General features: G+C 37.0%; 1 protein-coding gene across 1 annotated transcript in view; it reads left to right on the top strand.

The window, feature by feature from the left end:
- Positions 1-1,605: 1,605 nt before the first annotated feature.
- Positions 1,606-15,061, top strand: part of tmem132e (transmembrane protein 132E) — a 476,081-nt gene continuing 462,625 nt past the window's right edge. The window contains exon 1 of the mRNA XM_073839570.1: positions 1,606-2,621. Within this exon, the coding sequence (XP_073695671.1) occupies positions 2,564-2,621 (58 nt within the window). The 5' untranslated portion in view covers positions 1,606-2,563. The remainder of the gene's footprint in view (positions 2,622-15,061) is intronic.

Here is a 15,061-nt window from a genome sequence, read left to right as displayed (position 1 = left end):
AATATATCCTAACAAACCATACACCAATAGAAAGCTTATTTATTCAGAATTTCTTTTTATTCATAATTGGTTTTGTGGTCCAGGGTCACATATAAACCTACATTGTCACAACTATGATAGTGACTTAAACATACTGCCTATAATGTTGATAGCTATTCGTTTATGTTTATGTATTTGTATATCTCTCTCAAATTAAATGTGCTGCTCGGAACTTAATTAAAATGTCTGCTTAATATATATTTTGAACCATTTTTAATTTAAATGATGATTTGATTGCTAAAATGTAAAATGTCTAGCTATGTTTTTCATTAATGCTACAATCATAATTTACAGTTTAAATCTACGCTGTAGATTTTATAAACTAACCAACTATTAGGGGAGAGTGGGAACAGTTTCAACGTGTGGCAGTTGCAACATTGCTTATTTCTTCAAGAAGGAATAAGATACAGTGATAATATTCATACTGCACATGCTTTATTGGCCCCTCATACTTCCTGGAAGAAATCAGTCACATGTGATCATTTCCTTCTACCCAAAATCATTTTCTTGGTAAAAAAAGTTATTAGATTTTTGGTCATAGTGTCTCAGTTGTTTGTGTGACGCATTGTAAAAACATAACATTTTAATCAGTGCGTTCTTAGCTTCTAATAGGCATAGCTAGCGTGTGCAATGATATGTTGTCAAGCTAATATACCAATTTTTATCATGGCTATCACTGTAGGGACAGTTGCAACACACTGATGCAACCATCCCAACATGCTGTCCCTTACCACAACATTGATTTAAAAGCTTGCCATAACATTACATAATTGTAATTTTAATGATAATACTAATGAACCCCTTTAATAGTTAGTTATCTCTCCTTTTTTAAGTGAATAGGTAAAAATCTACTTGTTACTTAATGTTTTTAATTTACTGTTCTTTGTTTTACAGCCAATTTACCTTATTGAAGACTGTGACTGTGCACAAATACAATAAAGAAATTGCAAAATTATATTTAAGAATGATTTCATTACATTTTATTGAATGTTGCAACTGTTCCCTATTGTGGGGACGGTTGCAACATTTCACTTTGTCTATTTAAGTGTAACGTGTACGTATATTATAATATGTACACATGTTGCAGCATATGGGTGAGTAGCTGACAGATGCGGCTTTATTGTATTAAAATTTCGGCTTTCTAATACAAACAGTCTCTGAGAAACTAAAGGAAATGCAAAAAAATGTTGCAACCGTCCCCACTCTCCCCTATTTGTGCAAACAGATAACAAATATTAGTTTAAATCAAAGTCTATGTTTTAAATCAAACATCGAATTAAAAAAAAATCAAAGGAGAAAGATGCCATTGAGAAAAAAGGTATCCCAAAACACAGTAGTGTGATTTTGGAGCTGAACTGTGTTGGTCATCATCTCAATCTTTCTTTTGATCTTAGGGTGAAATGTGACCCTGCTTTGCACCCGTTCATGACGGACGTGTGGAAACGTCAGAGCGGTCTGATTGTAAAGACTCGTGTCACGTGACCGTCGTGAACCGAAGAGATTTGGAGGGTTCAGGGATTCACCCGCTACTTCAAGTCCACCGGAACGCGACGCATAAGTTACTTCACGCAATTCACAGACCGTTTGTTAAAACGCAAAGTTAGCTTGTGTGACCTATAAGGAGGGGTGGTTTTGAATAAATCTTTCTCCGACGAAGCTCAACAGTGAAGCCGAACCTCTACAGACTTGTTTTACAGACCGGAGCGCTGCGTTGTGAAAATACAGCGTTTATTTTTTTTTTCCGCAAGAGTTTAAAAAATGGGTGCGATATGCTTCATACAGTGATGTCAACTGTAAATGTAAAAGCGTGGTAGTTTACCAGGAAAGGTTGTCCAGGACTTCCTTCTGAGAAGAATTCCAAGTCATCTTTCGGACTTCATTCAAGAAGAAGACACTTTCTCATCATTTATTTCCATGCATCAGTCGGCCACGATCTAGTGCAATATCGCTGAACTTCAGGTCGGCTATACATCGAAAAAAAAAACAACGAAATAGCCATAGCGGAAATCCTAAAACACTATAATTAAACAAACACGCCTGCATCAGCTGTTTGTGTTTGAGACCTCTAATCTGAGATGCTTTGTAGATTATTAAACTAACAAGCTCGTGGACGACATTGGCATTGTGCTGTTCCGATACCACTGCTGGTGTTTCATGCTTTCACGGGATTATAGTTTGAATTAAAATCTCTGGATGGACGCGAACGACTGTATTTCATGTCGTGTGGATTACTGAGAGAAAGATACGCGTGGGAATCGAGACACCTGAGCCGGATACCTGTAACTTTTCTCTCTCGAAAGCTGTTCACTGCGCTTTCGGTCGCTGGTTGACGCGGTCTTTTTTATTTAACTCTTAACTGGTTCGGTATAATGGACGTGGTAGCTCTAGATAAAGTTCACCAGCATCACAATCCAACAGCTTCTCGCTGGGAATTCGTCGCTGGACTGTAGACGTCTGTCGGGAGATATTTTGGAGGAGCGCTGTTGTTTATCATCACAAACGGAATTTATTCGTGGAAACTACGATGTCTGTTATACGCTCTTGGATGGAAACTCTGTTGCTTTATATGCTCATTTCAGATGGTAAGTCCGCTTGTCCACGCTTGTTTTTTCACACCGTACTTGTTTGCTAATTCACGGTTGCAGCGGTGTTTAGCCTGTTTGGATGCTGGGCTGCAGTGGATTTTATAAGTCTTAATTGGTAATTCAACACGCATACACTAAAGCGCAGAGCTGAAAATCAACCGATTTGAACGCTTCAAGTTCTTGTTTTCTTGCTGTCTCCAGCCTTGCTGGGCAACGGAAGTCTCAAATGCGCTTTTTTGACTTCATATGCAATGCTTTCTGTTTTTTAAACACAACATACACTTATAATTCAAGCGTAGCAACTGCCCGCAAGGTGGGAGCACGACTAAAGCTTGAGGCCAACCGTGATAAAAGATGCTCACTTTCTAAAACAATGTGAAATGCCCTTTTGAGCTCGATGTAAAATAAGGGAGCAAATTAGAGGAGTTTGCGCACAAAATGTTTGTTGAAAAGTATACCGTTTATATAAACGGTAATTGTTTGTATAATGAAAGGATAGTTTGAAAGACCGCTTCAAAGATTTTGGTTATCACAGAAGTTAAGTTAGACACATTGCGTGTTTTTATTAGGCGCAAAAAAGACGCAAGAGTTGCCAGAAGAGGTTCCTATAGCAACAGTGATATTTCTACAGGATATATATATCTCTTAATGTCTTATTTTAAAAAGCTTATTACTATTTTTTTTTTTAAAGTCTAGAACAACACCTGAGTTTGTTAGTTAAGCTGTGGTATATTTGGTTTGTCTTAAATTATTGTTACATATCAAGGCATCACCTGTTCAAGTTCATTTCAGTCATTTCAGATTTGCTCGCTGTTTGTCTTCGACATTATTTAGCTTATTTCATTGCCAGTCTGCATTTATATAAATATATTTGTCTCTTTTTTTTATTTTTTTTCCATCAGCTATCACAGCTGTCTCTCATTGTATAATTAAAAACTTTGTCTAGTTTACATTACATCCAAATGAATCTAATTTGAAACACAAAACAGTCATGCATAGGCTGTTTTAGAGTCATTATAGCAATATAGTGTGCCTAAGATTATTACATTGCCAGTCATCAGTACAGAGGAGATATGCCTTTGAAATATTCCTTTGAGGTTTGATCCCTTCTCTTATTTTCCTTTCATGAAGCCATAGAACAAAGGCAACATCATTTGGGAGTCATCAAAGTCCTGAGGGTTTGTAATGTGACTTGACTGTAATCTATCATGGTGTTTGACAAAAGCTTGGGTATGAGGAATAGCAGAAAGGGAGCTGCGTTTGTAAAAATAGAAATGTTTTGACTTTTAAGTTGAGTTAGTTCATTTAAATTTGATCAACTTGTTTAGATTTTACCGTTTCATGATTCATATGAGCGATGGAAGGTCAGATGCTTATAATGTCATGCGTCAGGCACTGTCCAATACCATTGCGCATGTTTTGACAACAATGCCACTCAGTCATGCGTTTCCATTTGTAATCCAGACAGCCTTCATCTGCGGTTGATACTGATGTAGTTGGGCAATAAATTGGGCCAGCACAAGTGTGTCTCCTCCGCTTCCAGTTACAGAAGTGACAGACAGGAACCAGGCATAAAGATCAAGGCTTAGCAAAACATCAACAAACCTGAGACTCTAGGAATGTCTTGTTTGTTAATCCACAGTGTTGCACCTGTGCGGAGAGCCCTGCTTTGGTTTCAGAGCTGCTTCCTTGTGAAACCAAATCATCTGGAAGAAAATCGCTTTGTTTTGTACTCTTGTTTTATTTATTAGGCCTGGGAAGTGGCATTGGTGAAGCATCAGTGCCTTGATTGTTAGACCCTCACGCTTCCCCCGCATCCTTAGGACAAACTAACCTGAAATTATTCTCGACAACTCTGCTAATTGAATTCTGATTTAGATATGACTCCTCTTTCATGGTCTTAAAAGGTTTGAATGTGTTATTTTGAGCGGAACAAAGAAAAAGTGTAGTTGTGTCTTGTCGTAAATACAGCTTTTAATCACACTCTTGAAAATAAAGGTGCTTTAAAAGGTTCTTCACAGCGATGCAATAGAAGCAGGGTTTTTGGTTCCACAAAGAACCATTCAGTCAAAGGTCTTCAAAGAACCATCTCTTTCTTACCTATTTATAATCTGCCATAAATAACCTTTTGTGAAACAGAAAGGTTCTTCAGATGTTAAATGTTCTTTATGGAGCCATTTAGACAAAAAAGGTTCTTCTGGCACCGTGAAGCACCTTTTTTTTTTAAGAGTGCAGGAACAAACTTTAAAGGGATTGTTAATGCAAAAATGTACTTTTTTGGACATTTTTTTTTTCCTTCTACAAAACATAAAAGAAAATACTTTTCTCTTCATTTCGTCTAGTGTTGCTACCAAAAATGTATGCCACAAAGAACCATTCAGTAAAAGGTTCTTTAAAGAACCATCTCTTTCTTACACATTTATAATCTGAAGAACCTTCTTTCTCAAACAGAGAACCATTTGTGAAACAGAAAGGTTCTTCAGATGGTAAAGATTCTTTATGGAGCCATTTAGACAAAAATGGTTCATCTGGCATCGTGAAGCACCTTTTTTTTTTTTTTTTTAAGAGTGTAGGAACAAACTGTAAAGGGATTGTTAATGCAAAAATGAAGTTTTTATTTGGACTTCTGCAAAACATAGTAAAAGGTTATTTAAAGAACCGTCTTTTTATAATCTGAAGAACCTTCTTTCGACACAAAGAACCTTTTTTTGAAACAGAAAGGTTCTTCAGATGTTAAAGGTTCTTTATGGAGCCATTTAAACAAAAAAGATTCTTCTGGCATCATGAAGCACGTTTTTTAAGAGTGCAAGAACAAACTTTAAAGGGATTGTTAATGCAAAAATTATGTTTTTTGGACTTCTGCAAAACATAAAAGAAAATGCGTGTCTCTTCATTTTGTCCAGTGTTGCTTTGGACCCCTCTGACCTTTATTGTATGAACAAAACAGTTCTTCAAAAATGTATGCCACAAAGAACCATTCAGTAAAAGGTTCTTTAAAGAACCATCTCTTTCTTACCTATTTATAATCTGCCATAAGTGACCTTTTGTGAAACAGAAAGGTTCTTCAGATGTTAAATGTTCTTTATGGAGCCATTTAGACAAAAAAGGTTCTTCTGGCATCGTGAAGCACCTTTTTTTTTTTTTTTTTTTAAGAGTGCAGGAACAAACTTTAAAGGGATTGTTAATGCAAAAATTTACTTTTTTGGACATTTTTTTCTTCTTCTGCAAAACATAAAAGGAAATACTTTTCTCTTCATTTTGTCCAGTGTTGCTTTAGACCCCTCTGACCTTTATTGTATGTACAAAACAGTTCTTCAAAAATGTATTCCACAAAGAACCATTCAGTAAAAGGTTCTTTAAAGAACCATCTCTTTCTTACCCATTTATAATCTGAAGAACCTTCTTTCGCAACAAAGAACCTTTTGTGAAACAGAAAGGTTCTTCAGATGTTAAAGATTCTTTATGGAGCCATTTAGACAAAAAAGGTTCTTCTGGCATCGTGAAGCACCTTTTTTTTTTTAAGAGTGTAGGAACAAACTTTAAAGGGATTGTTAATGCAAAAATGAAGTTTTTTGGACTTCTGCAAAACATAAAAGAAAATACGTGTCTCTTAATTTTGTCCAGTGTTGCTTTGGACCCCTCTGACCTTTATTGTATGATCAAAACAGTTCTTCAAAAATGTATGCCACAAAGAACCATTCAGTAAAAGGTTCTTTAAAGAACCATCTCTTTCTTACCCATTGATAATCTGAAAACCTTCTTTCGCCACAAAGAACCTTTTGTGAAACAGAAAGGTTCTTCAGATGTTAAAGATTCTTTATGGAGCCATTTAAACAAAAAAGGTTCTTCTGGCATCATGAAGCACGTTTTTTAAGAGTGCAGGAACAAACTTTAAAGGGACTTCTGTAAAACAAAAGAACATGCTTGTCTCTTCATTTTGTCCAGTGTTGCTTTGGATTCCTCTGACCTTTATTGTATAAACAAAACAGTTCTTCACAATATCTTCTTTTAAGTTTGACAATCAGTAAGTTGGAAAGATGTGTAAACGTTGACAGAATTGTCATTTTTGGGTGAACTGTCCCTTTAGATACAATGTTGGTAGCTACAGCCCTCACTGGACTGGCAGATAATTGTTTCTTTAAATAAGAGGTATATGTTTTATTAGACAGAAACACTGAGGTAGTTTCACAGTCCATTTCTTGTTTGGTGGGATTAAAAGCTTTAGATGTGCACTGGCACCTTTTGCCAGTTTTTGGCACACCAAACTGCTCGAACACTGCTTTAGGCAAGCAAGAAGAGCGCTCATTTGCTATAAATTGGCCCTGCTTTATCTACTGCTTCATATGAAGTCCTTGACAAACTTGACAGAATTTGCACAGGTTCATCTGGAACTAATGAGATTTCTTAATGGGATTTAGGTTTGTCTGACATTTGTAAACTCAACCAGCATAATTACCAACCGAGTAAGGTCTGTTTGAACCTGAACGAACATCAAAAAAAATACAAGTTTTAAATTGCAGCAGCCAGCAGGATGTTCTCGCGGAATATTTCATTTTATCATTCCTTGGTAAAAGAAAATGTCATTTCATCATCTCCTGCCTCACACATGCACTTACACACGCTATAATCTGCGGCACGGCACGTCAAATCATTGATTAATGCAGTAATAGCATTAGCAGGCACCAACAGCGACACTGCAAACGTCGTTGCAGTGCAAGACAGCTTCGTAAAGTGGTGGTTCGTAGAGATACGGCATGACTGAAGACCCCCCGCATCGACCCTGAAGGCACAATGGCCTTTCTTCTGAAAGCACGCAACTTGTTTATATTCACTGCACATTGCCCTTTAAAAAAAAGATCTCCTCCAATCGCGAGCGCCGTGATCAACAACCGTACCAGGATGGCAACATCCCTTAAAATGTTCTTTTATTTCTTCAGAGGAAGGCCTAATAGCATGAGATGGCTGTACTTTGCCATCGTTAAAACATCCTCTTTGAGTTTGAAGTTGACCCTTTGTCATGTGAGATAAATTGCCTCTCCCCAGGCAACCCGCCTGACCCATCTGTCAACCAATCAGGGAAAGAGACACTGCTTGTATCCTCCAGACTCTTTAGTTTGGTACCTACTGTGTCCATTCATCACTTACACCCTTCATTGTCATCATATACAGTCATCATAAAGCGATAGCTCTGAGAATCACGAGCAGGAACATCTCCCAGACAGCAGGGATGAGGAAAAATCACAAGCGGATGGCGTTTGCGGCATCTTGTTTTTTGGAACGGCTGGCTGTATCGTGTTCTTGCTTTAATAAGACTGCGGCTATGATTAAAGGGCTGACTCAGGAGACTGTAACCTGTATTTCCTACTCTTGTTTCTAGCCCGTCGTTTTATGCCTGCCAGCTGCACAGGATTAGTGTCTTGACAAAAGGAATGCTTATTAATAAGAAAATTGTCTGTAGCTGCAGGAAAATGAAGTAGATGTGAGATGCATATTTTGTTAGTCTGAAAAAGCTCTGTGAGGCTATTAATTAGTTGACTAGGAGCATTTGCTAGGACTGAAACAAATAGATTAGCTGGGAAAATGCCTCTTGCCTTTTCGAGTAGAATTATCATTATCGCAACCACTTTCAAAGGCTTAGGCTGTGACGTTAGAAATGTGCCAGCCGGAACAGATTCAGCTTTACTGTTCATACCGTGATGGATGTGTTTTGCGTGGCTGTCGGTGAGCTAGACTGCTTTACGTTCTTTACACATGAGAACAGCAAAAAAAAAAAAAAAAAAGGTGGAGTAATTCAAAAGTACATAACACAACTAACCTAAAACAAGCCTGGAAGAGGAAGAACTTGTTATTAAAGCATGTTTTAGGCACAGTGTGATGTTTAATGGTTTACAACATGATTTACATCACAACATTTGCAACTTTCCACATTACTGGAGAACTTAACAATTGAAACAAAGTGAAACATATTGTGAAATATTACATTTTTAAAATAACTTGTTTCTATTTGAATATATTTTATTTGAATATATTTTATAATGTCATTTATTTCTGTGATTTTTTTTTTTCCAGCAGCCATTACTCCAATCTTGAGTCATGTGATTTTTTTTTTTTTTTTGCAAATCATTGTACTGTTTTTCTGCTAAAGATTTTGCAAGATTCTTTGATTAAAAGGTTCAAAGAAACAACATATATTTCTGTTTCTTTACTATGCCCGTTTCCGCCACTGAATAAAAAATAAAAAAGGTTATTGTGACTTTTTATCATACAATTTTGACTTTTTTCTGTGAATTGCGAGATACAAACTTGCAATTCTGACCTTGAGGTGTGAGATGTAAAGTGCATTTGTGTGTTTTAAAGTCAGAAATGCAAAATATAAGTCAAAATTACGAGATATGAACTTGTAATTCAGAGCAAAAAAAAGTCAGAACTGAGTTTATATCTTGCAATTCTGACTTTATTTCTCAAAACTGCAACTTTATTTATTTTATTTATTTCTCTTTATTTCTGAGAAAAAGTTTAGAATTGCGAGATATAAACACAATTCTAAGCAAAAAAAAAAGACAATTGAATTTAAATCTCACAATTCTGACTTTCTCAAAACTGGGACTTTTTTATCTTAGAATGGCTAATTTATTTCTCAGAATTGCAAGTTTATATCTTACAGCTCTGACTTTATTGTCAATTTCAAATATTTCTCAGAATTGCTCATTTGTTTCTCAGAATTTTAGTTTATACCTCACGACTCTGAGAAAAAACTCAGAATTGTGAGATGTAAACTTGAAATTGTGAGTGGAAAAAAAGGCAGAATTGTGAGATAAAAATACTTCACTGTTACTTTAGATCAAATGATCGTGTGTATAGATAGACAGATGTTCTGAACTTGTGACTTTACTGTGATACAAGATACTGTGCACCTGTACTTGGCCTTCAGTCTTAATCAGTGCTGCTGTAATGTAGAAAATAGTTGCTTGTTTGATTTTTTCCTGTCAGTGTCTAAATTAATGTCTTCTGACACTGTTAACACTGTTGAACAATTAAAACTTGATAAACGGGTTGTCAAGATTGTAAATAGCTTTGTGAAGTCCAAACGTTGTCAGCATCTACGAGACATTTTGCCTCTACATGGGAGACTGTGATCTGTGATCACTGCAGTGGAAGCTGAAGAAATATGGCCAGATTTTTGCCCTCCGGCATTTCTTGGCTCCTCACGTGGTCCTGTTTGCCTCCCTCCCATCCTCTCTTCCTCCATATCTGCCGCTGCCTCCTTCCCTCCCTCTCTCCCTTCATATCTCATGTACGACAAATCTGCAGAAGTCGCTCGTACTTCCAGTGCCCAAGCCAGCTAGTTGTCCCTTCAGCCTTTAAGCTTTGCTTCCTTTCTTTTTCCCTTACTTCGGTTGTGATTTTCCTTCCACACTGCTGTAGGCCTTTGTTTGGCATGAGGATTTCACAACCTAAAGTAAGGCCAGTTAGTATGATTAGTATGGCAAATTGGTTGGGTCTGCAGTCCAGATATTGAAATCAGCAGTCTTAGACTGATGTGGGTGGGAAAGGCCTGCTTCATCATTACTTTTCCTAATTGTATGACACCTGTGGCAGGAGAGGTGATGACGGCGACAAGGGCTGACTGGGTCAGTGTAGTCTCAGCGTGACTCATTAGTCTTTCTGCTGGGCACTTGTGCTGCTGCTTGGCTGCTTTTAAAATTCCTCAAGCTTACACCAGTGACAGTAGCACAGTAACCTCAGACTGTGAGTGCAGAGCCACACTGAGGGGGAAATGTGTGTGGGTTGACTGAATGACTGTCACTCTGTAATATTATGCAACGGTTGTAATAAAGTATTAAAAGGGGGCATAATCTGCACATTTGTAGGCCTACCATCTGTATGTGTCTGCTGAATATTCAGCATTCAAAGTTTGTCTTCCCTTTGCTACTAAAACAGCTTTTACTCTTCTGGGAAGGCATTCAGTTAGTTGGAACATTGCTGTAGGGATTTGCTCCCATTGAAACACAAGCATCAGTGAGGTCAGACGCTGATGTTAGTCGATAGGGTAATTCATCCCAAAGGTGTGCAAGCCTGGGATTTGTGCAGTCAAGTTCTTCCACAGCATACTCAGTAAATCTTTCTTTATGCGCCTCGCTTTGTGCACTGCGGCATTGTTGGCAGGTTGGAACAGAAGAGATACGCCACATTCTAACAGTCAAAGCAGAATGTCAACTAAATAGTATGTTCTGTAAAGTAAGTGATAAATACCTGGCTGACCTGCTGCTTCTGCCAGATGTTGAAGGTGTGGGTAACTTGGCAATTCCCTCACATTGGATAATTTTCATGTTATATTCACACATGCATGCCTGCAGAATGCTAACGCTTCATTATTAAAGGTCGAGAAGTAGGTTCTTCATCAAACGCAGTACGCTTTGTAATTTTGGACAAAGTCACTGGCTAAGAAGGTGTTGATTTTATGCCAAAATAGCTTGTTAGACCTGTTTAATGTGGTGTCCACATACTTGACCCTAGGCACACAGCAAAAGTGGTGTACAGACAACTCTGTGAATGTCCTTGAGTGGCCCAGCCACAGCCTGGGCTTGAACCCAATTAAATATTTCTGGAGAAACCTGAAAATTTCAACAGTCGCCATTAGGGATGGGTACCGAAACCTGGTACTGTATCGGTCCCGGTGCCAAATTATAAAAGAGAGAGAGCTCGCGCTTATGGAGTGACAATGGTGGTGAGCGTCGAACGATCTAAAGTATGGTTACATTTCGCCCATGTGAACACGGACAATGCTTGTTGCAACAACATTTTTGCTTGTAAAGGAGGAAACACAAGCAATTTATCAAAACATCTAGCTAAAGTGCATTATGTGCAGAAATGCAAAGTTTTCGACTGCCTAGCTTCTACTTCATCCGTCTCCTCAGGTATGCATGCTATGTTAAAATACCGACAAAAACATCACATAAGGTCTCTCTAAATCAGTATTATAATGTTAATAATTTAATAAACACACATTCAGATACATATAGCCTACATAATAGGCTAAATATTTAGAATATTTTTTTATGCAGTAGCCTAAATAAATATTAAACATTAAAATGCCTTTATATTATACTGCTTTTACAAATAGATAAATAATAATAAACTATGCTAAGAAATTATAGAGCAGAGCTTACCTAAAAATAAATTTGTAGTTCATTCATTGTATATTCATTTGCAAGAAAATTGTTTATTTGTTTTACAATCATTGGTTTTGTTTGTGTAACAGATATTTGCTCAAACATTGGTGTTTGCTAAGCTATAGATAATATTTTACATTTAAAAAACAAAGTGTTATTTTCTGACTAGACTAAATCCTGACATTTCTGTTCTCAATTTGTTTCAGTTTTTAAATTAAAAACACAACAAAAAGTACCGATAAGAGTACCGTTAAAGTACCGAATCGATAAGTGGTATCGATAGAAGTAGTAATACCATTAAAACCTTAACGATGCCCATCCCTAGTCGCCATTGAATCTGACAGCGCTTGAGAGGTGAGGAGAAGAATGGCAGATAATTGTCTAATGCTGATGTGCAAAGCTTGTTGCGGCTCTAAAGATGCCTTAAATAAGTACTAATAATAGTTACGGGTGTGAATACTAATGCAATGTACTTATTTCCTTTTTTTCTATTTTTAATAAATTTACAAAGTTGTGACAATTCTGTTTTTGCTTTGTAATTATGGTGTATAGAGTGAAATTTAAAACAGTTTAACATAAGGTAGCAACATAACAAAGCATGAAAAAATAATGTGAAATACTTTCACAAGGTACTGTATATATTTTATTTGTGAACTAAAGTGTAGCTATTTGTTTTGATTAAATTGAGTGTTTTAGAATTTTTCAGATCTTCAGTTATCAAAGCTCTATACATATTGGTTACAGACACAGATATTTAGGCCTACTTTATATTTCGCCAAGCTGGTTATTCACTGAAAACTCCCATAGATTTTGTTTTCTTGCCATTTTAAGTCTTATTTTGATGTAACAAAGTGGCTATATCTAAGTGTGTGAGTTGTTTACTTACTTTTTTGAATTAGTCTTCCCATTAATGCCATTATATTGTTAATTCGGACTGATTTGCGAATGCGGAACATGCACGAAGAAAAGAAGTGGGATTTATTGTATGAACCAATCACAGCCGAACATAACCAGTCATATCGCGATGGAGCCATTGCCTCTTCTCACGTGACTTTCCCCAATTAATTCTCAATTACCCCCCCATCAAACCCTCTGCATGCTTTAGGGAGTCTGTTAAAACTCAATGGACTTTACCTGGTTTCTTTAGAAAAACAAGTGGTTTTTACACTTTTGATGTTATGTTTTATGATGTTGGCATTGCACTATGTTTTTCTTTCTTTCTCATCCAGTATTTTGAGAAGGCACTGTCTCCCTCCCTTTGCCTCTTTGGAGGAAAGCCCCTGATAACTATGTACAGGTGAACTGTACTCAACAGTTCATGAGGGCAGGTAGTGAGCCAAAAGAGGCCAAAATAGCTGATTGTATTATTATTTTAATTTCTATAGACATTGCGATAATATTGTTGTCATGAATTATTTTGTCCACCATAATCATGTTGTGAATATCTGATATTGTGACAACAAATTACATTGATATGGTTGATAATGCTAATTTTCTTATGGTTGTTACATCTTTATTTCTGACTCTGAGTGACCCAATTTTGCTGCTTAGTTTTCTTTAATGTACTGGATGGACTGTGAAGGAGCTTTGCATTCTGAATGTATATTAAAGGAGCAGGGAAATACTTCCATTATGTGTCACCTTTAAAGTAAGAGCATATTTATATTGCTAGGCGTAAACTAAAAGTGTGCTGTACTTTTTTTGGCCCAGACAGGTTGATTGAGTTGAGAGAATGGGCCATTATTCCGTTTAGGCCCTGGGGAAACTAAAACTGTGGAATGAATAAAGTTTACTGGCCGTTTTATATAGAGCTTTATAAGACATTATAAGCTTTTCACAGGACATGCAGTTGCACAATATTGCTGGATCCTTCCACAACTGTGAAACCACATCTTTATTCCTGAAACACAGCTGTCTGCCAGAGACCGGAATTAAAGATTACAAGGACAGCTCAGTCAGCGTGTGATCGTACACTAGCTTTGCTTATTAAGGCAATAAACTCCTTTTCCTTCTGTTTTTTTTTTTTTTTTTTTTTTTTTTTTTTTTACTGTGACCTCTATTTATTTGGTAAAAAAAGGTGAAGGTTGGTGTGTAAAAATTAAAGGGTTGCACTGCCAAAAGAATGACACTTCCGTTCAACCAACGGAAAGGTTCAAGAATAACATTTTTATATATCCAGAACTCTGTAAATAGCTTGCAGACTGGTTCCAAGCTGCTCATCACATCAGAAATATCTCTCCTGAGTCAGTTTGAAGTTGACTCTGAAGTTCCCACATGCCTCCAAGAATAATCGTGGTTGTGGGTGACATGCCATACGTCGTAGCCATCATACTGGATAGATGATTGCGACATTCAAAGTCTTAAGTATGAGAAAGAGGGATCTGCTGTCGTGTAGGTCTGATCAGAGTATCTTTGTACCTGCAGAAGTCACTGAAAATCAACAGCGTTCAAAGTGGTGTCAGTTTTTATGATAAAAAAGCTTTAAATCTATTTTACAGTATAGTATTTTTGTATCTAGAGGAGTAATAGAGAGATCAAACCTGTCTGTGCTCATTCTGTCTATGACTTTATTTATTGTTTTGAAGACTGTAGAAGCGGCCTCTAAGTACAGCAGTGATAGTCTTCCCTGGAGAGCTCAGTGGTGCCTCAACATGGTTCTCATCTCTGATGGTCATGTAAAAGTGTGACCTGGCTGTTTTTTCACCTCCTAAAAAGATGTAGAACATGTTTGCTCTTGATACACCTCTGCAGTTGGCTTGTGCTGCAAAGCTAGCATTGCGACTGGGAGTTTTTCCACTTTCAGCCATCGCATGTTGAAGTGTTGGAGTGTCATTGACAGCCGTATGTTTCTTCCTGTCCTTCCAAGCTCTGCTGGAAAACCTGGCAAAACTGCCAGTCTGTTAGGCACTGAGATCAGTCAACAGACAATCATGTTTACAAACTTCTTTGATGTGTTGCCTGGCAAAACCTGGCAAATGCTGACAAACACTGACATGTTCATGAATGGCATCCAGGTTTTCAGCCTAGATTGTTTTTTTACAAGTCTTATTAACCTTACAAGGATAGTTCATCCAAAATGAATAATTTACTCTCATGTTGTTCCAAACCTGTGTGAATTTTTCAGCTGTTTTCATCCATACAGTGACAGTCAACAAGGTAAATCCTGTTAGCAATGTGCTAAACATTTTCATCACAACAGTTTTATTAACCTTACAAGGATAGTTTATCTAAAATGAATAATTTACTCATGTTGTTCCACACCTA

This window comes from Garra rufa, chromosome 5 (genome assembly GCF_049309525.1).
Source record: "Garra rufa chromosome 5, GarRuf1.0, whole genome shotgun sequence".
NCBI classification, from domain to species: domain Eukaryota; kingdom Metazoa; phylum Chordata; class Actinopteri; order Cypriniformes; family Cyprinidae; genus Garra; species Garra rufa.
The sequence above is the reverse complement of the archived record's forward strand: the minus strand, read 5'-3'. Positions and strand labels throughout refer to the sequence as shown.